General features: G+C 43.1%; 1 protein-coding gene and 1 long non-coding RNA gene across 2 annotated transcripts; one reads left to right on the top strand and one right to left on the bottom strand.

Moving 5' to 3' along the window:
- The first annotated feature begins 6,521 nt into the window (after nt 1–6,521).
- On the top strand, nt 6,522–10,374 carry LOC117874061. The gene is made up of 4 exons (XR_004644888.1): nt 6,522–6,588; nt 8,481–8,584; nt 9,126–9,252; nt 10,203–10,374. It is a non-coding gene; the product is annotated as an uncharacterized LOC117874061 (long non-coding RNA).
- A 7,113-nt stretch (nt 10,375–17,487) lies between these two features.
- Nucleotides 17,488–22,852, bottom strand: LOC117875396 (antimicrobial peptide THP2-like). Its single transcript, XM_034766696.1, has 4 exons — nt 22,795–22,852; nt 19,139–19,262; nt 18,032–18,080; nt 17,488–17,710 (listed from the first exon to the last, which is right to left on the bottom strand). Exons 1-4 carry the CDS (start codon nt 22,850–22,852, stop codon nt 17,699–17,701), a joined length of 243 nt encoding a protein of 80 aa, XP_034622587.1. The 3' UTR covers nt 17,488–17,698.
- Nucleotides 22,853–25,836: the final 2,984 nt, after the last annotated feature.

Here is a 25,836-nt window from a genome sequence, read left to right as displayed (position 1 = left end):
TTTCCATTACTTGCCTCTGAAGAAGTGAGGTTCTTACCCATGAAAGCTTATGCTCCCAATACTTCTGTTAGTATTGGTGCCACAGGACCCTCTGTTGCTTTTTACAGATTCAGACTAACACGGCTACCCCTCTGATACTTGATTCCCAGCTGGGTAACCTCTCAGTGGGGAATGAGGCCTGGCTTTATAATTCGAGTTGTGGAGGCCAGAGAACAGAATAATTACCACTAATCAGCAGAAGAAGATACATTTTAAGTCATGGTCTCCTGGCTCCCAGCCGAGTGTACCTTCCCCGGGAGAAAGGGTATTTTGAAAGGATTTGGCCTGACTTCATTTTGTCTGTGTCCCATTTGGATGTTCTGTTCTGTGTGGCCTGTGATATGAAGATAGAATATCGGGTGGTTTAAGCAGCAAGCCGTAGCAAGATCCAGTGAGGAAAACACCAAGGGGAAATGGTGACGTGTCCAAATTCAATCTAATCTGAATGGATTTTCAGGAAGGTAGCAGAGTCACCTCCCTGACCTCAGGACTATTCCCCTGCCAAATTTCATACATCTATTCCAAACAATGGAAGTGCTAGAGCTCAGAAGTAAAATAATCAGAAAAAAATGTTTATAATGGAAGTGTTGGGCATCCTTAGAATAGATTCTGAGATGTTCTTCTGTATTGGCCCTTATTTTCAATTATATCTTATAGAAGCACCCTGTAACACCAAGAAGACAACAGCAAAGAGCAGGTAAAGGATCTTCATGGCTGGAGGTCAGCCTGGAACTCAGTGTCAGTGGAGAGAAGAGACACCAAGACAGAAAGGAAACAGAATCCGTGTATTTAAAGGAAACTGGAAATTGTGATATGCTGAACTCTAGAAATATTGTTTTAATCCAAATAACATTTATAATATATCTGTTCTGCAATTTCTTAATGATTATTATCTAGACAGCACAATAGATGTCCTAGGAGCATGTCACAGGGAAGGCAATGATGTGAAGGGAGATATATTTTTAAAACCGATGTTTTGCAAGTCATTTTAATTTACCAGTTACATACATGAGGTTTCTCATGGTCCTTTGGATCTCTGTTCCATTGCCAAAGTACAGTCTGGAGAATTATTTCAGGGTTATGAGTTTTATTAGCCACAATAGAACAAAGTAATTTGATGCATTTTTGGTTGACCACAAGTAATATTGATAATTATTGGAGTATGAGATAAAATAACTCTGCCCTCTGTACACCAACCTGATTATTGTCTATACTTCCTTTGATTGTTAGAAAGAAGGCTACATACATTATGAGATCTCTTTGGAACTGACCATCCAACAGATAATAGGCCAAGTGTCCTACAGGCCTTATAATATTTCAGTGGGATTCACTTTAGAAATTTTCACGTTTTCTCAGCTTCATAACATATAAATTGAGGGTATCATGTTCCTTATTGTAAAATAATGCCTTGTTATAACTTTGTTAATGATTAATTATATATATATATATATATATATAATTTCTATTTAAAATACACAACAGTGTCCAAAATGCTTACAATATTTCTTATAATGAGGACAATGAAATTTCCTCAGACAGCAGGGCTCTGTTGCCGAACACTCAAGATAGATTATAATTTTCTATTTAGTTTCTAAAATTGTACATTATGTTGCCATAACAAGTAAGAGTTGATCTTCCTGTGTCTCTATTATGAAATTCTAGGCATAAAGCAAATAATGCAGAAGAAACTGATAAAAGATGAAGTTACTTCACAACTTAGGAAGAGTTTGCGGTTAGCTTAGCTAGCAACTGTTGCTATTACTCAATCTAACTCCTCTGTGAACCACAGATGCTGCATCTGATATTTGAGATGTTTTAAGAACTTAGGCCAAAATGATTCCAAGGATTCTGGCCTATGCCTGGATGTATATGACATTATTATTAATAATAAATATTATATGTTGTGTGTCACCATTACAGCTGACAAACCCCTGTTTGGAGGCAAATTATAATCTAGAGTGAAATACTGGCCACATGGAAGTCAATGATAGTTTTCTTATTCACTTCCATGGGCCCAGAATCACATCCTGAACATCTCTACCAATTAAACATCATCATCCTGGTAGAAAATGTATTTAAGTGAATGGAAAGAGTCCCTTTGACTGCAGTGAGCTTTGGATGAGACCCCATTGTGCAGAAATGCCAAGATAGAGAGGTAACAGAGAGGCCCTGTATTTATAGTGCTGGGAATTGTGATGCATTGAGCTGAAGAAATCTTGTTTTGATCCATGTGATATTTAAAATATGTTTGCTTCAATCTGTTAATAATAGTGATTATTATCTATACTGCAGCAGAGTATGTTAGAATGTGAGAGAAATGAAATTTACATGTGCCTGCTGCCTTGAGGAAGTTACAATATGAATAAAAACAACAAAGAGTCTGGTGGCACCTTAAAGACTAACAGATTTATTTGGGCATAAGCTTTCGTGAGTAAAAACCTCACTTCTTCGGATGNTTGTTATTGTTTACATGCATAAAAACAGAAAAAAACAAAACAAAACAAAAAAGGAAACAACAAACAACCCCTTCCCCCTTGATAAAAATGGTATAAAACTGATACACAAAACTCCTTCTTCCAAGTCACTTTCCAGCAAGAGCTTTTTGCTGGAATTTTAGTCTGCACTAGGGGCCTTTCCTAAAATTATTGATGCCAGTGGGACCATTTTAATTGACTACAAAGGGTTTTGGACCAGGCTGTAGATGTTTGCCAGGTGTAAATATTCATATTGTAAAGTATCAGGGGGTAGCCGTGTTAGTCTGTATCTACAAAAACAACAAAGAGTCTGGTGGCACCTTAAAGACTAACAGATTTATTTGGGCATAAGCTTTCGTGAGTAAAAACATCCGAAGAAGTGAGGTTTTTACTCACGAAAGCTTATGCCCAAATAAATCTGTTAGTCTTTAAGGTGCCACCAGACTCTTTGTTGTTTTTGTAGATACAGACTAACACGGCTACCCCCTGATACTTTACAATATGAATATTTACACCTGGCAAACATCTACAGCCTGGTCCAAAACCCTTTGTAGTCAATTAAAATGGTCCCACTGGCATCAATAATTTTAGGAAAGGCCCCTAGTGCAGACTAAAATTCCAGCAAAAAGCTCTTGCTGGAAAGTGACTTGGAAGAAGGAGTTTTGTGTATCAGTTTTATACCATTTTTATCAAGGGGGAAGGGGTTGTTTGTTGTTTCCTTTTTTGTTTTGTTTTGTTTTTTTCTGTTTTTATGCATGTAAACAATAACAAGATTTCCTATCCTTTTAAAAACTGAAAAGAAAGTTCATGATGAAGCCAGAACAGAAACCAAAAAAGGGCTTTGCTGCATGGGAAATGTAGTGGCATAATTCTACTAGTATAATTCTACTGCTATAGTGACACTGATACTACACCCTGTGTAGATACTGTCATTCCCCAGCAAGAGGGCCTTTTCCTGGTCTAGTATCAGAGGGGTAGCCATGTTAGTCTGAATCTGTAAAAAGCAACAGAGGGTCCTGTGGCACCAATACTAACAGAAGTATTGGGAGCATAAGCTTTCGTGGGTAAGAACCTCACTTCTTCAGTTGCAAGTAATGGAAATCTCCAGAGGCAGGTATAAATCAGTGATTTTCCTGGTCTAGTTATGTCCCTCTGGAAGGGGCATAAGGCAAATTAGAAAAAGGCACTCTTATTGCAGAATAAGTGTCCCTATAAGGATTTATATCAGTGTTACTATAGTAGTAGAATTATACCAGTGTAGATATTCCAGTAAATTTCTCCATATAGACTAGCCCTTATATTCTTTAAGCAAGAACGAGAGATCTAGGGACCCAGCCTGGCCTTAGGCCAGGTCTATTCATAAAATGTAGGTTGACTTAGGTACGACACTCCAGGGTGAGAAAAATTCACACACCAGAGCAACACAGTTAAGCCAACCTGAACCCCAGTGTAGACGTGGTAGGAATTCTTCTGTAGAATTAGCTACCTCCTCTCACAGAGGAGGAGTTACTACAGTGATGGAAGAATCTCTTCCATTGCTGAGTCAGTGGCCACACTACGGTGCTACAGCAGTGCAGCTCTTTTCATCTTCTCAGGGAAACTCTCTTTTCTTAAAGGCTGATCCTCCATGTGTGTGCCTGAGTCCAGCTACCATACTGATCAGGGCTTTGTTGTTAGAGGTCCTAGGTGCAAAGTCTTCCTTTGCCTGAGATTGCCAGTCTGGGAAAAACAAGCCAGACCATCTAAGAGTATCCACCAGGATGGTAGTTCCATTGTTTGGCCTTCAGACCCATGCAGTCTTAATGGCTTGAAGTCACAGGCCTTGTGGCTGTGGGTAGTGTGCTGAGACTGTCTTCTCCCCCTGATATTGCCACCCTCCATCCTAGGAATCCTAGGCAGACATGTTGGAGTTCAGATCAATGTTCATTACCAGGCTCCCCCATATTCATCTCCATGGAGTTTGAAACTTGTGCTCACTCGAGGTCCAGGTAGGATAAATGGGGGAGACCAGCTATATCTCTGCTAGGGGTCAAATTTACATCTAGGGAAAGAGATTTGCTAGTTTTTAAAGCCTAGACGCTACCATGTTTACGTTAAGCATCTCCTTACTTCATGTTTTCGTATTGCTATTGTTGGCACAACTCTCAGAACAAGAATTACTCAGTGTGAGGGGAGGTGAGGGACAGGTGGACCTGTCTCTGGTCATTGTGCCCTGTGCATTTCTTGTGCTGCCATTGTGGCTCTGGGAGCAACCCTAGCAAATCCCAACGTGTCCAAGCAGAGTGGATGCCGTGAGCCACCAAATTCATATCCTCCACGTCGCAGCTTATTATGGCATGAGCCTGCAGTGACACGACTGGTGCAGCGAGCACTGATTGGACGTTAGGAATAGCCCATTACTTCCTGCTGGCTCCTGCTCACCATGCAGAGAATAGACACAAGCAGAAGGAAATTCCTTCTAACCAGGGTTTGGAACCAACAGCATGTGAACCCCACCACTAAGCTTCCAACCTCAAGGAGGAGGGATAGCTCAGTGGTTTGAGCATTGGCCTCCTAAACTCAGGGTTATGAGCTCAATCCTTGAGGGGGCCCACTTAGGAACCTAGGGAAAACAAAACTGTCAGGGATAGTACTTGGTCCTACTAGTGAAGGCAGGGGAGTAGACTCAAGATCCCTTCCAGTTCTATGAAATAGGCATATCTCCACATATTTTATTTATAACCTTCCTTCTCATAGTCAGATTCCCCTCCCCCTTATCACCCTGAGTCCCTCTCTCCTGTTTCTTCTCAGCAGGCCTTTTACATCCCCTGGTCCAGCTCCAGCTGGGCTGGCCCCAAAAGTCTTTCAAAATAAAGTTTCTCAAACCCCAAATCTTCATAGCAAAAGTCCCTCCTCCCAGTTTTCCTGTGCAGGGTGGGCTGGGGGTGTTCATCCCTCTTCCACAGCCTGGAAAGGAGACTCTTAGTCACCCCATTTCCTATAGGGAAAGGAAGAGAAGAAGAAAATATCAGGACACTAGGGGAGGGGGGTCTGCCGGCAGAGCAAAAAAAAAAAAGACGACCCTGGTCTGCTAGTGTAGTCTTATCAGGACGTCTGGTCACCCTAATTTCCTATAGGAGAGTTGCCACGCCATTGGCAATAGACCTTCTCTCTTTCTCCACCCCATCCCAGTGACAACAGGGAGCGTTTGTGCTGGTCTTCCCTCCCCAGGGTGTGTCTTGATTTGTTAGACATACCTGAGTTAGCTTTATCTAGCTTGCTGGAATAACAATAGCTGTGAATCCATGGCTGCTTGGGTAGCAGCAAGGGCAGTACAAATGACTCGGAACTCTGGGTATGTACCTGAGTTGCTAGCCTGTGCTTTCATGGCATTGCTGCTACTGGACCTCAGCTGGCTAGATCAAAGCTAGTTCGGGTGTGTGTCCGTGTGCTGCAGTTACCCCTCCGATTGCAGGGCAGACGTATCCTGAGAGTGGGAGACTTGTGAAATTCCACCCCAGGACAGGTCAGTGCCCAAGGCCTAATGCCTGAGTGGGACATTCAGAGACTATCAAGGGGACAGAGATGCAAGCAGCTCTGTATCTTGACATCCATCACAGAACCCTTCACATTTTTCTTACATCAACAATTTGTGTCTTTACTTTTAACTATTATTGTTAAGACTGAGGGTTTGACATGGAGTCATGTCAAGTTGGTCAAGCAGCACAATACAGGGCGGCCACCATGAAGTGGCCTGCAGAAGTAAGTTGCTGATCTGAGCTAAACCGGTGTTTTGCACAAAGGCCTAATGTGTCTTACACAAGCTGGGATGGCACAAGATGTTTTGCACAAAGACCATGGAATTTTCCACAGAGTTGCAAGAATTCCAACTTTCAAATTGTGGTTGGATATTTCAAATCTGCCCCAGAAGCAGGAGTCACCTTCTGATTGGTCGACAGCAGCCTTGCCAGGAAGAAACCAAGCCTTCAGAAACTGTATAAAACAGGCAGTTTTGGTCAAAGTGTCACTCCCTGAAGCTGAAATATCTGAGCAAGAGAGACAGTCATCACCTGACTACTGAGAGCGCCCTTGTCCGGTAACTATTATAGCCACCTTTCTTGTAATCATCCTGTTAACTCTTCCTTTAAAATACTGTCTAGCGAGATGGCTGCTAGATCCAGAAAGAGAAAAGGAACACAGTTGTCACAACTTCTTGAGTGAGTGAACTACCTGAATGAACTTTCTAGGTGTCTCAAGAAACCACCTGGGATTGAGCTGGAGAACATGCCTTCATGCCTGTTTGAATGAAAAAGTAGTCAAGCTACACATGTTAAGTTTATCCCAAGGACACATTAGTTATTTTAAAGCGACCTGAGTTAAAATCATCTACAGGATAATTCCACTTATCTAAAGTCCCTTTATCTGGAAATCCTATTTATCCAAAGACAGTGTGTGTGTGTCCTGTAGTCCTGTGGTAGTTAATCACCACTGATTTACGAACATGAAGGCTGTGGGAGGATTTCCAGTTTTAGGAATGAGGACAGTCAAAAAAAGAGGGAAGAATGAGAGAGAAGCTAGAGGAGGAGAGAAAAAATGGGGGAGACTGAGAAAGAGCCGACATAAAAGAAAGAAAACAAATGAAGTTGAAGACTGAAAGGAGAAGGTTTCAGGGAGAAAAAGGACAGGCAGAGACAGAGGAGGAGTTAAGGAAAATAGAATGGGGGGCAGAAGGGCAGGGAATGAAGGGAGGCAGAGAGGAGGGTGGAGGTGAGAAAAGGGGAAGGAAAGAAGGAGAGATACAGGAAGAGAGGGAGTAGTCACAAGAGACAGGAGCCTGGTTGTTGCTGCTTGAGCACTTCCAAGCACTGTCAGCCCTGGGCTCCGCAAGCACCAGCACAAATAGCGAGGGGTGGGACCAGGTCCATCTTTCAGCGCTGTCACTGCTGGGAAATTTCTTAAACAAGATCAACTAATGACCTTTATTCTTCTTTCTGTGATTTATTTGCTTTAAGTGCTGTCTCAAATCATATAAAATATGTAAAGGTGCAAAAATCCCCCACTCTACACTTTGAATTTGCTGGTAAGTGAAAAATTATTTCCAGTATTTGAATATTTTGTGAACTTTGAATATTTTGTGAAAGTGGCCTAAGACTGAAGGATACAGGTAAAATCCAGAGAAATTGGAATAGTTGCAATGAGAGGTTCTCAGCCAGGGGAAGGGACATGTCAGACTTTCTAGGGGGTAGAGTTGAGCCTTCTAGGAATCCAGTAATTATACAGTGTCACAATGCCACTCACTCAAATTTAGCCCCTCTACCCTTCCCCCATCAGGATGGAGGGGCACCTGGGCCAAATTTCAGTGGCACTGAGGGTGACCAGGCCAAATTTGAGTGAGTGGTGTTGCATCCCTGTGTGCCTGGTAACTAGACCACTAGTTCAATGTTAGTAGCAAAGTCACCTCCCCAGTGTAGTACAGAACCAGTAAAAAGCTTTCCTCAATAAGACTATGATTAGACCTTAAATGAATTGATGTGATTTACTATTTCTTAGTAAATTGTAGCATCACATGAATTTATTTTTAGAAATGTCATAAACATGAGCATCCAACCACCTTTTTTTTTTTTTTTTTTTGCTTTCTGTAATTTCTTAATTTCTTTCCATTATATTTGGGGTAATAAAATACATAAATATGCAATAATTCTCCAGTCTAAACTTTGGTGAAGGAAAAAGAGATTTCCATGAGAAATCTAATGTAAGTAATCAGTTAAATAAAATTATTTACCAAACATCTGTTTTTAAAAGATATCTTGTCTCACACAATTGTATTTATCTGCAATCCTTCAAGGACATCTATGGTGCTGTGTGGATAATAATTATTCTTCTTAAGAGATTGCAGAACACATATTAGAAATGTCATTTGTATTAAGGCAATATTTCTACAGCTCACCATGTCACAATTCCTAGTGTCCTCTATCTACTCTGTCTCAGTCTTCCTTCTCTCCAGTGACTCTAAGTTCCCAGCCAACCTTCAGCCATGAAAATCCTTTTCCTGCTGTTTGCCGTGGTCTTCTTGGTGCTCATGGATGCCCCAGGTAAGATGTAAATGAAAATGTGTGATGATATAGAGGAATATCTGGGAGCTTATACTAAGGCTGTCAAACAGTTTCCATTAGAAAAAAAAATCTAACATTTTCTTAGGACCTCCAGTGCCTGCTCCCATGAAAAACCATAGAGATTTGACTGAACTATGACCAGTCAAAAAAAAAATATCCATGTTCCCTCAACGTTTTCCTCAGAGCTTGCTGAGGCTTCCTGCTTAAGCCACACCACATTCTATCTGCTCAGCACATACTCTTCTTATAACGAGCAATCACAAAACTGAACATCTGGATTGGATGCTGACCAAATGAAGTCTAGCCAAGCCCTTTCAGTATACCCCGGGGATTGTGAGAAGGTGCATGGGGCTGGGACTGGGCAGAAGACCATGACTTAAAATAGAACTTCTCCTGCTGACTAGGGTTAATAATTCTGTGCCTTTCACAGCCTGGCTTATTATAAAGTCAGGCCTCATATTCCACCGAAAGGTTACACCTGCTCTGCAGAATGATGATGAAGACTCTTTTTCCTTCTCAGGGTTCTCCCAGGCTCAGCTGACCCGAAAGGAATGTTCGCGCCGTGCGGGATCCTGTTACCTTAGACGATGTCCCATCAAATCTCTATACCTTGCAAGATGCCATCCCCGTGGTGTTTGCTGTCGAAAGTAAGTTCAATGTTCCACAAGGGAGACCCTGCAGTGTGAACAGAACTGTTCATTACACTCTTTCCATTTAAGAGCTGATGAATCTTCCATCCTTAAAGCAGCTGAGCACGTAGCCCTTTATTTTCCCCCTTTTAAAAACCAGGGGAGGTAACACTGTTCAAAATCAATGTTCATGTTTTAAGCATGCTCTGTACATTTGAGTTGGCCACATTGCAAATCTGCAGCTCTTTCTATTCCTGTTCCGCTTCTTTGTGACTGTATGTGTCATAAATGATACAGGCCACTCAGCTGGTCATATTAATGTTGCAGCCGGAACAGGTCCTAGAGAAACAGTTGGGAGTGTGAGAAACTTCCTCACCCACTAAAACACCAGAGAGGCAGATTGGGGGCAAGAGATGTGAAGCTCTGAGCTCCCTGAGCCTGGAGAGTGGGAACCAGGGCCCTAGGCTGGAGTGGCCATGCTACCAACTGCAGGGCGATTTGCCTGGCCACGTCACTGAGCATGCCCAGAGATCCATGTTCTCAGCAGACAGGGCTGCTAGCATGGAACTGCCACCAGATCAGAGACTTCAGGCAGAATTAGCATTTCCCTGCATTCTTTCAGAGTTAGTGATTTATCTTCTAAGTAAGTATGTCTCATTTTAGCTTCAGTGATAGACAAGGTGTGTTTGATAGAACAACTGTACAGGCTTTTCTAAAGTATACTTGTTATAGACAGCCAGTTTTCCAGTTTAGATAATATAACTATCCCCTTTGAAACTCTGTGACAGAATGTTACAGTAGGGACAATGGATTCCCTGTGATGGAGTTAACCAAGAACCTCTTCACCCACCATTCAGTGAATGGGCAATTCCTCCTGTGCCTTTTGATTTGAAATCAAACATCATATTGGCCCTGTTTTAATGGAAATCAACAAGAAATCTGAGTCTCTTTTCTTTGTACTTGTATAGATGGTATGACTGATTGTCGAGGCAGGATCTCTTGGAATCTGGCACACAGCCACTTGCTTCTAAAATCATCAGATCCTGCTTCAATGGAACCCTGAAATGCTGTTCATTTGGGCTATAAGGAACCTTTTGAGGTGGAGAAATTCCAGAAGGGAACCCTTGAATCTCCCATATAAGTTTTCAAGTATCAGGGGGTAGCCGTGTTAGTCTGTATCTACAAAAACAACAAAGAGTCTGGTGGCACCTTAAAGACTAACAGATTTATTTGGGCATAAGCTTTCGTGAGTAAAAACCTCACTTCTTCGGATGCATAGAGTGAAAGTTTTGTTACTCTCCTTTCAATAAAAGCAAACTGGTGTGAGATCATCATGCTGAAGTGTGTGTGTGTTGGTGGGAGGCAAAGGGGCTGTTTCTATAATTCTTCTCCTTTAGAAATCCATCTCATTTATCTTTTTAAATTAAACATATAATAAAATACCCTTAAAAAGTCCCTATTGCATGTTAATACCATACATGGGTATTTATAATCCATGGTCCACCCATTTCTGTAGGTTTCAATTAACTTCTATGGGTAGATCTTTATTTCTTACAATTGTTACAAATCCTATTAGTTTGTGGTGCAGAGGAGCTGGGTTCAGTCCCAGATTGACTGTACAGTGTGTGGGTAACCCTCACCACGGCACTCCATTGCACCTAGACCTTCCCTCTGCTCTGAATCCCCATTTTCCACAATGAGGAGAACAGAGGAAATCAGGCTAAACTGCTTTATGGTCTGAGCCCTGATTCTGTTCCCTGTTACACTGCTGTAAATCAGGAAGAACTCCACCGAAGTCATTGTAGCTATGCCGGTGTAAAGTGGTGTCATTGAGTTCAGACTCGAGTACATGATCATTCATAAAAAGACGAGTACAATTTACAAAAGAAAAAGTTTCCAGCTATTTCAATTGGTCACTCACAAGATATCCTAACGGCCATATCTGATCCCACTCCAAAAGTTCCCTGAAACTAATCTTAGCCATTGGACCATGCAACAAACATTTCAGGAAGATCTTTTTTTTTTAACCCCTTCAGTGTGGTGGATCTACATTTGTAAATTGATCACAGCCTTAGGCAGAAGCTTTTGTCTTTCCATGATTGTCTCCATTATATGTCACAAAAATCTAGCAGGCTCCTTGGTGAGACTACTTCAAGGCTGATGCTCAATAGGAAGGAACATTTTTCTGCTGCTACTGTCATCTAGTGGCTGAGAGCTAGGTGTGCCAGTGAAAGACTTTAAAAATAAATTAATGGAGAGATCCTATCTCCTAGAGCTGGAAAGGACCTTGAAAGGTCATTGAGTCCAGCCCCCTGCCTTCACCAGCAGGACCAAGTACTGATTTTGCCCCCCTCAAGGATTGAGCTCACAACCCTGGGTTTAGCAGGCCTATGCACAAACCACTGAGCTAGAAACATAGGCAGGGATGTGTCGACACAGCAATAAGACCCTGGTGTGGGTCTGTGCCAGCGGACTCAGTCTCAGGCTGAGGAATTGCAGTGTAGAAGTTCAGGCTTCGACTGGAACCCAGGCTCTAGGATGCTTCAAGGTGGGAGTGTCCCACAGCTCGGGCTGCAGCCCAAGTCTGGAAGCCTACATCGCAGTTAAACAGCCCCTTAGCTTGCACCCCTGGAGCCTGAGTCAGCTGGCATGGGCCAGCCACCGGTGTCTAATTGCAGTGTAGACATTCCCTTAGACATAACAGCCCACAGCAAGGTCCCTTCTATCACCCAAACCAGTGCCTGCCACAGAGACAATGGAGACCAATTATCTCAGTTGTATTCCCTCTCATGCTTTGGGAGAATTCTTCCCCCGCCCCTTGTGGTGTGATATCTCCCATACCCTGCCAGAGCAGCACATTCAGGGTTTGGGGCTGGAAACAACCCTGTTTTCATTTTAGCATAGAAAAAAACCACCACGAAAAACAAAAGAAAGGTCTCTAGGATAGAATGGAGGGTGTTTGTCTCCCCTATAGCTGTGTGTATGAGAAATCAAGGGAACAATTAAAAATTATATATATATTATGACAGACCCAGACCAGTGGGGTGCAGGAGTCTGATTGAAGGAAAACACGCTGGACGCTGGATGAATAGTTTTCTGTTTTCTGAGTGACCAGGGCAGGGGCTACCCCAGAGCAGTCAGGAAGGTGCTACAAGCAATTAAGTCAGGCAGACTCCATAAGACACCTGGAGCCAATTAAGAACTGATTAGAAGCAATCAAGGGAAACAGGCTAATCAGATCACCTGAAGCCCATTTAGAACCGGCTGGGACTAGTTTAAAAGGAAGCCCCTTCAGCAAGGCTGGCTGGTAGGAGCAAGATGGTGTGTTGTGGGAAGACTGGGAGAAAGATGGTGCGCAGTAAAAGGGTCAGGAGAACAGGCATGGTTAGGTACCTAGGAGGGGCTGTTTGGGGAAGTAGCCCGGGGAAGGGCTATAGCTCCAGTAGCATAGGAAAACTACCTGTTGCCACTGCCAATTAGGGTCCCTGGGCTGGAACCCAGAGAAGAGGGTGGGCCTGGGTTCCCCCAACCTCTACACAAACACTCCCTGAGAAGGAAGACGGGGACTAAAAAGGGTTCTTACACCAAACCCGTTGACTGGCCGATGATGAAGGTGGCTCAGTAAACTAATCCTTGCCTCTAGGAGGGGAGAGAGGCTACATTGAGGGTCACAGCAAACCTCTGAGGCAACCCCTAAGCGCCTAGAAGTGCAGGACCCCCACACACACACCCTGAGGCAAAGTTGGTGCTCTGCCACTATATATATATATATATATATATATATAGGAAACTGGGGAAATAGATTGTAGTCAATACAGTTTAGAAGTAATGAAGAGCAGAAATATGGTAAAAGAAACTAAGGCCATCGGAGAAAACTCCATGGCTGGCAAGGCCAAGATAACAAAGGTGGGTTTTTTTTTAATTACTCCAGGAAGAAAAGAGAGTCTAAAAATGGTATAGGGCCATTACTCCCAGAAGAGTAAAAAACAAATTCATAATGATGCAGAAAAAGCCAGAAGTGTTCAATACATCTTTCTTTTCTATGTCTGGAAAGAAGAAGGTTGGTGTATGCATATCACATGACAAAAGAGGCAATGCACTAGTAACTAAGGAAGATGTTAAAAACATCTACTAGAAAATATATTTAACTGTGGGATAAAATTGATGGATGACACACAATTTGGTCCAGTGGTAAATAATGTTGAGGACAGATCCTGAGTGATCTGGTTTGCTTGGTAAGCTGAGCCCAATAAAAATGCATTTTAATACAGACAAATGCAAGGTTATACATGTAGCAAGAAGTAATGCAGTCCATACCTACAGAATGGGGGACTGTATCCTGGAAAGCAGTGACTCTAAAAAGGATTTGGGATCACAATAGAGAAGCTATGGTAAATGAGCTCCCAGTGTGATGCTATGGTGGAAAGTAATCATGTGATCCTGAGATATATGGACAGATGAGTAGGGTGTTGGAGCAGGGAAGTGAAATTGTTCTGTATAGCACACTGGTGAGATTGATACCGGAATACTTTGTTTAGTTCTGTTGTCCACAATTCAGGAATGATGTTGATAAACTGGAGAATGTGCAGTGAAGACCCACAAGAATGATTAAAGAATTGGAAAATGTGCCTTAAAGTGATAGACTTAAGGAGCTCAATCTAGTTAGCTTAAGAAGAAGGTTAAGGGGTCAGTTAATTGCAGTTTTAAAGTTCCTTTATGGGTAAGAAAAAAATCATAATGTGCTCTTCATTCTAGCAGACACATGTTTGACAAGTTCCAATGTCTTGAACTTGACAGTAAATAAACTCAGACTGGAAACATGGTGTAAATTTTTAACAGTGTGGGTAATTAACCATTAGCACCACATTTGGTACATTGTTCTGAATTCTTCATCACTCAGTCTCAGCAGTGACTGCTGTAAATCAGGAGGGACACCACTGAAGCCATCCTTGTTACACAGGTGTAAAACTGGCACATGGGAGATCAGAATCAGACCCATGATTTCCCGTAGAAGACTAGAATAATTTTACAAAATGGAAATCTCAGCTATTTCAATCAATTGCCTGATCTCCCAAAAGCCTGTCCGATGTGGGCCTGTTCCAAGTGTGCCCCTGGGATCACGTGAGTGAGCTGAGCAGGATTTAGCCTTTCAGGGTGAGAATTCACGAGATGTTGCAGTAAGTGATTTGCTGGAATCCAAACACGTTACATCAATGACGTGCTGCTCAGCCACTCATTTGGTAACTCCATCACACAAAGCCGTCAGATGTCTGACAAGTCCTGTTCTCTCCAAACCCACGTCCTGCTCCTGTCCATGGTTCCAGTATCCCCTCCATAGAAACTCTTTTCTTTTACCCTTTGATCTACCAGGGTAAAAGTGACTTCTGGGATAGTAATTCCCAGGATCACTCTCCTTCCCTTTGTTAAAACGCCTACCCAGGAAGGATGGTTTATGGATCAGTCACTAGAGGAGAATGAGAAAGTCAGGGCTCAGATCCTAGCTCAACCACAGACTCCGGGTGTGACTTTGGGCAAGTCACTCTGGGCCAGATTTGTAAAGGGCCAAAGGAGAAATCTGGGCTTTTTGTCTCTCTGGGCTGCAGCTCTTCCAGTGTCAAATAGGCTTAATAATACTTCATCTATCTCGTCTATTTTGATTGTAAGCCGTTGGGAGCAGAGACCATCTTTTCCTAGGTACATGTACAGTGCCCAGCACGATGGGGCTCTGATCCAGGTTGAGGCCTCTTCAGCATGACGACACCAATAATAGTTGAAAATAAAATGTGAGCAAAAAGTAACCCAGCGCTGCATAACAACAATCAGTCATTGACCACATCCACCTGCATCATGGCAGACCCTTGAGACAGGCCCACAGAACAAGCTCACAGAGGAAAACTTATCAGATAATGTACCCGTTGTGTTTGGCACAGGGTCTAATTCATAGATGTTGCTCCAAAGCCCTCAAGCCAGCATGAGACACCCAACATGTAACCTATGGAAGAAGTCAATTCTATCAGTTCCACTTGACATGCCCACAGCCTCAAAGCACCCTCCAGAGTCTTCACTGAATGGACAAACCCTCACCCCCACTTCTCCAGCTACCAACTTCTGCCTGCACCCGAACAGCCTCAACCACCCCCAGGTGCCCAAACCATCTTTACCCCACCCCCACCTCCTCCTAATGCCAAGTGTCCCTAAAGCTACGTCTACACTGGAGGTAGAGCTGTAATTTCAGCTAGCCACCAGAAGGAGGCATATAGGGTTTCAGACGGGATCATACTTAGGTTGCTAGCTTGTTCTGCCACTTGCACTGCCATGGCTACACTTCTATTTTTGGTGCACGAGCTCAATCAGAGCTTGTGAGAGTATGTCTCCCCGAGCTGGAAATGCCACCTGCACCTCCCAGTGTAGATACACCCTTCAAGGATATGAAAGCTGATAAACTGTGTACAGCTGGGAAAGGGAGAGGTCATGGACTCATAATCCATCATCTATCTACCATTCTAAAGCTTGGCCTGATTTCCTCTGTTCTCCTGCTTGTGGACAAAGAGGGTTCAGAGCAAAAGGAAGGTCTAGGTACAATGGAGCACCAGGAGTGGGTTACCCACACATCATACAGTCAAGATGGGACTGAACCCAGTTCCTGTGATACCAGAAACAGATAATCTTTGCAACAACTGCAAGAAATAAAAATCTACCCATAAAAGCACATTGAAATCTACCGAGATATGTGAATCATGGTTTATAAATACCCTTGAGTGGTATTAACATATGATTGGGGAGTTTTAGGATATTTCATTTTATTTTATGTTTATGTAGTGCCCCTCTCCACCTGGTTACCTCCTTTAATGCCAATCCGCTTACAGGTTTTGATGGACAGGTCTGGGTTCTTTTGGATCCCACCACCCACTCAGCAGGGTGTATCTTCTTTCTTTTTTTTTTTCTATTAAATTATTTGGCAGTGCCTCCACCCCCCTCGCTCCTTCCTGGCAGGGTCACCAGGGCAGCTTGGGTGGAAAATTCTAACTACAGAGTAATCCCCACTTACTTGCCAGATAGTTGGAGACTTCCAAGAAATAACACAAACACATTAATATAGTTATTGTGTTGAATATATTTTTAACAGGAGACAAATACAACATAACAGGGTGAAACACTATTTTTAGGGTCACCAGTGCCCTCACTGACAATACCCGTGACTTGATGTAGCAAATGTAAAATTAGTGTCCCGTTGGTACATGTACTTTGCTGGGGCCCTTGATGACCTATAACCACAAAATTCTTCTCTGCAGTGGTTTATCAGTGTGGCTGACTGGGTTCAGTACAGCCCAAGGGACTCAGAAGTGGGAGGAGAAGTGGTAAAACCCCCCTCAGGTGTAATAGGCAGCAGATTATAAAATCCTCAAACCCTCACTCCATGGCTTGAGGACACGTTCAGAGAGTAGGGGGTCCCCCAAACAAATTCCCTAACTAACTAAAAGATGGTGCACTCGCAAACTCCATGAATGATCCCCAGGTTTGAAGATGACGCTGGACTCTTCAATCACTGCAGAGGGGCTACTGTCTGCTGGCAGGGATCCTCCTCAGGCAGGAATCAGGCTGTGTCGGTCCCAAGAGTTCCCCTCCCCAAAAAGGGGTGCAGGGCTCAAGGTGTAGATTATACAACTACACTAACATCCAAACTGTAGCCTCCTAGCCCAGCCTCTAGTCACACACTCAGCAGGCAGCTTCCCTGGACTAGCAGCCAGAGCAGAGCTGACCATTTGGTGACTGGTCTCACCTAGGGAGCTGGAGGGCAAACTCAGCCTGGCTGGGGAAATTTCCCAGCAAATGCTACAAATTGGGAATCATCAGTGGGGAAGGAAAAACCCAGCTGAGGGATCTGCTGTCAGGTCCCTAGATGCCTGTTCTCAAGGGGAACCCTGCATGCAAGCCTGGGACGCACTAGCTCCCCACACAGCTAGTCCTGCCCTTGCCCTGGCTGGCTCCAGACTGACTCCAAAATGGCTTCGCCCCTTTCCTGAACTCCATGGGAGTGGCATATCACTCCCTATTGGTTGCCGGGCAGACTCTGAGTTTGCCTTGGCTCCCCCTTCCTGAGCTGCCAGCAGACAGAACTCCAGGAATCTAGGTAATCTCCTTGGGGGTTACATTTAATTTTAGAAAGATAAATAAGATGATTTCAAAAGGACAAGAATGATAGAAATATCCCTCTTGCCTCGCACCAACACACACACACACACTTCAGCATGATGCTCTCACACCAGCTTGCTTTTATTAAAAGGAGAGTAACAAATCTTATATGGGTGCTAAAAGGGCTCCCTTCTAAATTTCTCCAGCTCACAAGGTTCTTTACAGCCCAAATGAACAGCAGCACTTCAGGGTTCCATTGAAGCAGGATCTGATGATTTTAGAAGCAAGTGGCTGTCTGCCCGATTCCCTGAGATCCTGCTTAGACAATCAGTCAGAAAATCTCCTGTACAGAGAAAAGAGAATCAGATTTTTTTATGTTTTCCTACAGAAAAAGGACAATATGATGTTTCATTTCAAATCAAATGGCATGGGAGCAATTACCCATTCACTGAATGGTGAATGAAGAGGTTCTTGGTTAACGCAAGCACAGGGAATCCACAGTCCCTACTGCAATGCTCTGTTACAGCCGTGGTTCTCAACCAAGGGGTCAGGGCCCTCTACGGGGGCCACAAGCAGGTTTCAGGGGGTCCACCAAAATAAACAGGGCTTCAGCCCCTGGTGGCAGGCCTTGGGGAAAGAAAGCCACCTCCACTCCCTGACTCACCTCAGAGGGCCTCCGAGCCTGCGGGTTATCACCAGCAAGAAATTTCCCACTGAGTCAGTAAAAGAAAAATAATATTCAGTTTTTCATTGTTGTACCTATATTATCCTTTTCTTTTTTATATTACAGTATATACTGTAGGTGTGTGTCTTTAACTGTATAACTATCAATTTAATACAGCTTTTAATCTATTGAAGATGCAGAAAAGCACTTGTGGCACAGGTGGGTGGTGGAGTTTTTATAGCATGTTTGGGAGAGGAGGGGGGGCTTCACAAAAATCAGTGAAAACCCTGTGTTACAGAGTTTCTAAGTGGATAGTTATATGTATCCAAATGGAAGAACTAGCTGCCTATACAGACCACACTATAGAAAAGCACAATTCACACTCATATAAACAGTTGCTGTATCGAACACACCTTGTCTACAGCTGAAGCTAAAATGAGACATATTTACTTAGGTGACAGAAAATTAACTCTGCAAAAAATGCAGGAAACGCCAATTCCACCTGAAGTCTGACTCTGTTCTGCAGCAGTTCAATGCTAGCAGCACTGCCTGGTGAGATCATGGATCTCTGGGCATGCTCAGTGAATTGGCCAGCAGATCAGCACTGCAGTTGGTAGCATGAACACTCCAGCCTAGGTCTCTGGCTTCAACTCGGCAGGCCCAAGTTGCTGCCAGTATCACATCTCTTGCCCTCAATCTGCTATTTTAGCAGGCTGGAAAGACTCCCACCCTCCCAATTGTTTCTCTATGACCTGTTGGTGCTGCAGCGTTAATTTGACCAGCTGAACAGCCTCTATAACTTATGGCACATACAGTCAGCAACAAACAGAACAGGAATAAGACCGGCTGCAGATCTGCAAGGTGGCCGAATGAACTTTACAGAAGAACCTTCATGCTTAAAACATTCACATTCATTCTGAACAATGTTAACATCGTCATCACCAAGATTTTTAAAATTACCTCCCCTGGTTTGCAAAAAGGGGAAAATAAAGGTCTAAGAGCTGATCTGCTTTAAGGACAGAAGGATTCATCAGCTCTTAACTGAAAAGAGAGTACTGAGCAGTTCTGCTCACACTGCAGGGTCCCCCTTATGGACACTGAGCTTACCTTTGACAGCAATGGCCAAAAAAGCATTTGTCAAGGTATCTAGCATTGGTGGGACACCGCCAAAAGTGACATTCACCCCCACGGCGTCTACACCCTTTTCGGGTCACCAGAGCATGGGAGAAACCTGACAAAGAAAAAGAGCCTTAATCATCGTACTGCAATGCAGGGTAAATTACAGTTGTGATTCCAAGATGACCGGCATTTCTCGTTCACTGAGACCTGACCAAGTCTGCCCAATTATCTTCCAGTGCAAAAGTTTATCACAGCTTCAGTACAATTTCAGTGGTTGTTCAATGTTCAATGGCAGCCTCTAAAAAGAGAATGGAGTGATTTAATTAAACATTGGCATTGACTTTCCAGCTGCCCATTTTAGAACCACAGCTCTGAGCACGGGCATCCTTCATTGCCCCATGCCTTTAAGGGATGGAAAGCAAGGGGCTGCCTGCATTGCTAACTTCCCTTTGTGGCTGGGGTTTGGTTTGGATTCCCTCAGGCTCTGACAATGATGTGCCAGGCAGTATCATCAATGAAATTTGGCTAAGTGGGGTTGAACTGCCTCACTGTTGGGTTGGATGACTACAAAGATTTGAAAGAGATTGACTTGAGAGAGTCCCTTCCAGGTTTGAACGTCTGCCCATCTCTGTGATTCTGCTCAGATTTTCTTCACAAGATGCACTCAGGAATTGTTCTTTCATGACCAATTGCCAGTGTTTGGTTATACCCAATTGACCTGCTATTTTGAAAAGGCAGCCCCAATGTGCACAGCCAAATCTTTTAGAATATTTAGTTTAGAGCATTTGTTGTGTTTTCACAAAACTATCTACAGCCAACGGATAGAAACTGCATTCCTACATGATGCATTGTCATGGCTGCAACCACTGTCCCAAACCCAGATGACATCATTTCTCAAAACAAAGCCAAGCATGTTGTTGTGGAAGGTTTTGAGACCCAGTCGGGCTAAGACACTGAGATGAACGACTGCCATTTTGGAGATCTGGGTTATGGGCCCAACAGCATAACCTCTGAGTAGGACACGTGACCTGATTCATAAGAAGTCAGGTGGTGAAAATCACAGAATTTTTAACACAAGTCAGCAGCAGAAGTTACATTTCAATTCATGGTCTCCTGTTTCCTAGCCCTGTGCATCTTCTCCCACACCCAAGGGTATATTGAAAGGAGTTGGCCAGACTTTGTGTCAGTATCACATCTAGATTCTGTGATTGCCCGTTATAAGAAGGGCACATGGTGTGCAGATANTTTTTTAATGTTTCCCATAGAACAAGAATAATATGATGTTGGATTTCAAATCAAATGTCAGGGGACGAACTGCCCATTCACTGAATGGTGTGTGAAGTTGGATTGGGTTAACTCTAGCACAGGGAATCCATCACCCCTCCTGCAACATTCTTTTAGTGTTTTAACAGACATAGTATCTAAACTGCTGAACTGGCTGTCTACCAAAAAGCTATAGTTTAGAAAAGCACAACTCACACCCTTGTACAGTTGTTCTATCAAACACACCTTGTCTACAGCTGAAACTAAAATGACAGATCAGTATTTAGATGATAGATAACTAACTCTTAAAGAATGCAGGGAAATTCTAATTCTACCTGAAGCATGACTCTGTCCTGGTGGCAGTTCAGTGCTAGCAGCCCTGCCTGGTGATAGCACGGATCTCTGGATATGCTCAGTGAATTGGCCAAGAGAGCAGGGCACCCTAGTCTAGGTCCCTGGCTCCCATGCTGCAGGCCCAAGGAGCTCACAGCTTCACATCTCTTGCCCCCAATCTGCCTCTCTGGTGTTTTCATGAGTGTGAAAGTCTCTCGCCCTCCCATCTCTTTCTCTAGGACTTGTTCCTGCTGCAACATTAATGTGACCAGCTTAGCGGGCTCTATAATTTATGGCACGTACAGTCAGAAAGAAGCAGTTCAGGAATAGGACAGACTGCAGATTTGCAATGTGGCCAAGTTAACTTTACAGAGGGACCTTCATGCTTAAACCAATTCAATTTCATTCAGAACAATAAGAACAGGAGTACTTGCGGCACCTTAGAGACTAACATATTTATTTCAGCATAAGCTTTCGTGAGCTACAGCTCTATAGAATGGAACACACAGACAGAAGATATTTATACATACAGAGAACATGAAAAGGTGGAAGTATGCATACCAACTGTAAGAGGCCAATCAATTGAGATGAGCTATCCGTAGCAGCAGAAGAAAAAACTTTGAAGTGATAATAACCCATTACACTAATTGAATTATTTTTCCCCCATGTTAAGTTCTCCGCACACCTTCTATGGGTCATCTCAATTATCACATGAGTCTTAATCATCATTCTGCAAAGCAAGGTAAATAAAGGCTGGATTCTAGGATGCCAGGCATTTCCCATTCACTGAGATCTGGCCAAATCAGCCCAGTTATCTTCCAGTGCAGAAGTTTATCACAGTGTTAGTACTATTTCAATGGTTTTTGTTCAGCGCACTTTCAACGGCAGTTTCTGAGAACATGATAGAACGATTTAATTAAACAGGGACGCTGACTCTTCAGCTGCAGAGTTTAGAACCATAGCTCTGAGTACAAGCATTCTTCACTGCCAGAAGCCTTTAAGGGACAGAAAGCAAGTGGCTGCCTGCACTGCTAACTTCCCTTTGTCACTGCAGGGTGGTTTTAATTCCCTCTGGCTCAAGCAGTGACGTGCCAGGTAGCATCATCAATGAAATTTGGCTACATAGGGTTGAACTGGCTCAGCGCTGAGTTGGATGACTACAACTTTTGGAAAGAGACGGGCTTGCAAAAGTCCCTTCTGGTTTGAACACCTGCCCGTCTGTGAGACTCAACGCAGGTTTTCTTCTGAAGATTCAGTCGAGAACAGTTTCCTCATGACCAACTGCCAGTTTTTGGTGATACAGGAGGGGCCTGGTATGTTGAAAACGCAGCTCAAATGTGCACAGCTAAATCTTTTAGAATATTTTGTTTAGAACATTTGTTGTGTTTTCACAAAACTGTCTAGGACCAACAGATAGAAACTGAAACCAACATGATTCGTTGTCATGTCTGCCAACACTGTCCCACCCCCAGATGATATCATTTATTGAAACAAAGCCAAGCACACTGTGGCAGGTTTTGATACATGGTGGGGCTAAGATTCTGAGAGGAGGGGCTCTTCCCAGCTGTGTAACTTCTCAGTGGGACATGAGGCCTGAATTTATAAGTGAGTTTGTGAAAGGCACAACATTATTAACACTAGTCAGCAGCAGACATTACATTTTAAATCATGGTCTCCAGATGCACCTTCTGCCAAACTCAAGGGTGTATTTGAAAGGAATTGGTTGACTTCATTTGGTCAGCATCCCATCCAGATGTTCAGTTTTGTGATTGCCCGTTATAAGAAGAGTATGTGCTATGCAGATAGAATGGGGAGTGGTTTAAGCAGCAAACCTCAGCAAGATCTGAGGAGAACAAACAGGGGATGTGGATTTTATTTTTTTGGCCTGGTCATAATTCAGTCAAATCTCAATGGTTTTTCCTAGGGCCAGCCACTGGAACTCATAAGAAAAAGTTAGAATAATTTTTCTAATGAAAAGCATTAGACAGCCCTAGTACAAGCTCCCAGAAATCCCTCTGTATCATCCCTCATTTTCATTTACATCTTACCTGGGGCATCCAGGAGCACCAAGAAGATAACAGCAAAGAGCAGGTAAAGGATCTTCATGGCTGAAGGTCAACCGGGAACTCAGTATCACTGGAGAGAGGAGACACCAATATAGAGAGGAGACAGAGGACACTAGGAAACTGGGAATTGTGACATGCTGAGCTGTAGAAATATTGCCTTAATCCAAATGGCATTTTTAATATATGTCCTAAAATCTCTTGAGAATAATGATTATTATCAACACAGCACCAGATCTGTTCTAGAAGGATTTCAGAGAAATATAATTGTGTGAGGCAAGATATCTTTTAAAAATGGATGTTTTGTAAATAATTTTATTTAACCAGTTACTTACATTCGATTTCCCATGGAAATCGCCTTTTCCTACGCCAAAGTAGACTCGAGAATTAATGCACATGTGTTTTATTACCCAAAGTAGAATGAAAGCAATTAAGAAATTATAGAAAGCAAAAGAAAGGTGGTTGGATGTTCATGTTTATGAAATTTCTAAGAATTAATTCATCATGTTGTGTTACAACTTAACAAAAAATTAATAAATCACATCAATTTATTTAAGGTCTAATTGCAGTCTTATTACCTAGGAAAACCTTACCCTGATTCTTTATTACACTGGGGAAGGGACTTTGCTACCAACATTGAAGTAGGAATGTTTAAATGCAGATTCTTGTTCATTTCTGATCAGTCTGTTCACCAATGGAATTATAGGACTGCCTGTGTCACTGTAACCAAAGAACTCTACGGTTAGAATTTAGAAACTCAGGCAAGTTACGTAAGTACTAAGACAGGCAATTAAATTAGTTCTCACACATTAAACCACAGACACATAATACATTTTTTTCACCTGCACTTGTTCTCTGCCCTTTTACAATAATAGGAACAATACTGCCACCTAGCTGCGGTGATGCATTTGTGGTATAAGGAGGCCTTTTCAAAGCACATGCCTCAATAGACACAAAGTTTTCCAGGCCATATTCCTTAATTTCAGCATAAAAGACTGCTAGTTGGTGTTGCGACCCCATGCGCCAGGTCGCAATGTCACTCACTGATGGGGTTGCAAATGTACAGTCATGACAGATGGCCATAGTTGAATGGGTGACCTTGTTACCAGGAACACGGGGGTGCCACACCACTCACTCTAATTTTGCTCGGCTACCCTCAGTGCCACTCAAATTTGTCCCACATGCCTCTCCATCATGATGGGGAAGGGCAGCCAGGCCAAATTTGAGGGAGTGGCAATGCCGCACTGTATGATTACTGAATTGCTAGAAGACGCAACACTGCCCCCTAGAAAGTTTAACATGCCCCATCCCCTGGCTAAGTTCCTCTCATTGAAACCATTCCAGTCTCTCTGAAATTGTACCAGTAACCTTCAGTCTGAGGCCATTTTCACTAAACAGTCAAAGAAAACAAAATATTCAAATAGTGGAAACAATGTTTCTTTTACCAGAAATCAACCTCTTCTTGTCAAAGTGTAGAATGGGGAATTATTGAACATTTATATATTTTATTTGCCATGACGGCTCTTATAGCTTTTAAGAAATTGCACAAAGAAGAAGAAAGGTGGTTAGACCAGGGGTAGGCAACCTATGGCACACGTGCCAAAGGCGGCACGCGAGCTGATTTTCAGTGGCACTCACACTGCCCAGGTTCTGGCCACTGGTCCGGGGGGCTCTGTGTTTTAATTTAATTTTAAATGAAGCTTCTTAAATATTTTAAAAACCTTATTTACTTTACATACAACAATAGTTTAGTTATATATTATAGACTTATAGAAAGAGACCGTCTCAAAACGTTAAAATGTATTACTGGCACGCAAAACCTTAAATTAGGGTGAATAAATGAAGACTCAGCACACCACTTCTGAACGGTTGCCGATCCCTGGGTTAGACACTAATCTTTATGATATTTCCCGGCACTCATACCAATAGACGAGGAAGCCAGCCTCACTGCTCCCTATTTGTATCAGCTCTTGCGGAGCAGGGCTGACAGTGCTTGGAAGAGGCTCCTGTCTCATGCAGATACAGCCCCTCTTCCTGCAATTTTCCTTCTTTCCTACCCCTTTTCTCCTCTCCGACCTCCTCTCGGCCTCCCTTTGTTCCACTCCCTCCTGCCCTGCTATCTTTCCCTGTACGCCTCTTGTATCTCCCCCATCCTTTCTCTCCCTGAATCCTTTTCCTTTCAGTCTTCACCTTAACCCCTTCATCTGTTTTTTTGTGTGCGTATCTGTTATCTCTCTCCCCACCTTTTCTCTCCTCTGCTTCCTTCTCCCTCATTTCCCCCCACCTCTTCTCACTATCTTCATCTCTAATTCTGGAATCCTCCCAAATTGTAGTTCTCACAAACTTAAGGTTAGTACATCAATGGGTGATTAACTGACACAGGATTGCAGCAGGGACACACTGTGCATTTAGATAACTAGGATTAAAAGGAAGTTGGATAACTGGAATTAAATCATGTCAAACTGGCATGAAGGTGTGTTCCCCAGCTCAGCCTCACAGAATTTCAAGTGCTCTCTTGAGATAACTAGAAAGTTCATTCAGGTAGTTCACTGACTCAAAGGATTGTGACACCTGTGTCCTTCTCTTTCTGGATCCCCAGCCATTTCCGTAGACAGGACTTTAAAGGAAGAATTAACAAGGTGATTATCAGAGAAGCGACCATAGTAGTTACCAGACGGGGCATTCTCAGTAGTCAGATGATGACAGTCCTGGTCGCTGTCTCTCTCGTCCAAGTACTTTAGCTTCAGGGAGTGACACTTCGACAAAATCAGCCTGTTTTATACAGTTTCTGAAGGCTTGGTTTCTTTTTGGTAAGGCTGCTGTGAGCCAATCAGAAAGCGACCCCATGTTCTAGGAGAGATTTGAAATGTCCAACCACAATTTGGACGTTGGAATTCTTGCAACTCTGTCTCTGGAAAATTCCATGATCTTTGTGCAAAATATCGGGTGCAATCCCAGATTGTGTAAGACACATTAGGCCACAGAGTTTGTCTAAAACATCTTGGGACATATAACGAACACCTGCTG

Source organism: Trachemys scripta, chromosome 3, assembly GCF_013100865.1.
Source record: "Trachemys scripta elegans isolate TJP31775 chromosome 3, CAS_Tse_1.0, whole genome shotgun sequence".
NCBI lineage: Eukaryota > Metazoa > Chordata > Testudines > Emydidae > Trachemys > Trachemys scripta.
The sequence above is the reverse complement of the archived record's forward strand: the minus strand, read 5'-3'. Positions and strand labels throughout refer to the sequence as shown.

Excerpts from the sequence above, each read along its gene's own strand:
- LOC117875396 (XM_034766696.1), bottom strand. The coding sequence starts at position 22,852 with ATGAAGATCCTTTACCTGCTCTTTGCTGTTATCTTCTTGGTGCTCCTG. Across the intron at positions 19,263-22,794 it reads GGTGCTCCTGGATGCCCCAG|GTTTCTCCCATGCTCTGGTG; the intron begins GTAAGATGTAAA and ends TTTCTTTGTCAG. Across the intron at positions 18,081-19,138 it reads TTTGGCCATTGCTGTCAAAG|TGGGAAATTTCTTGCTGGTG; the intron begins GTAAGCTCAGTG and ends TTACTGACTCAG.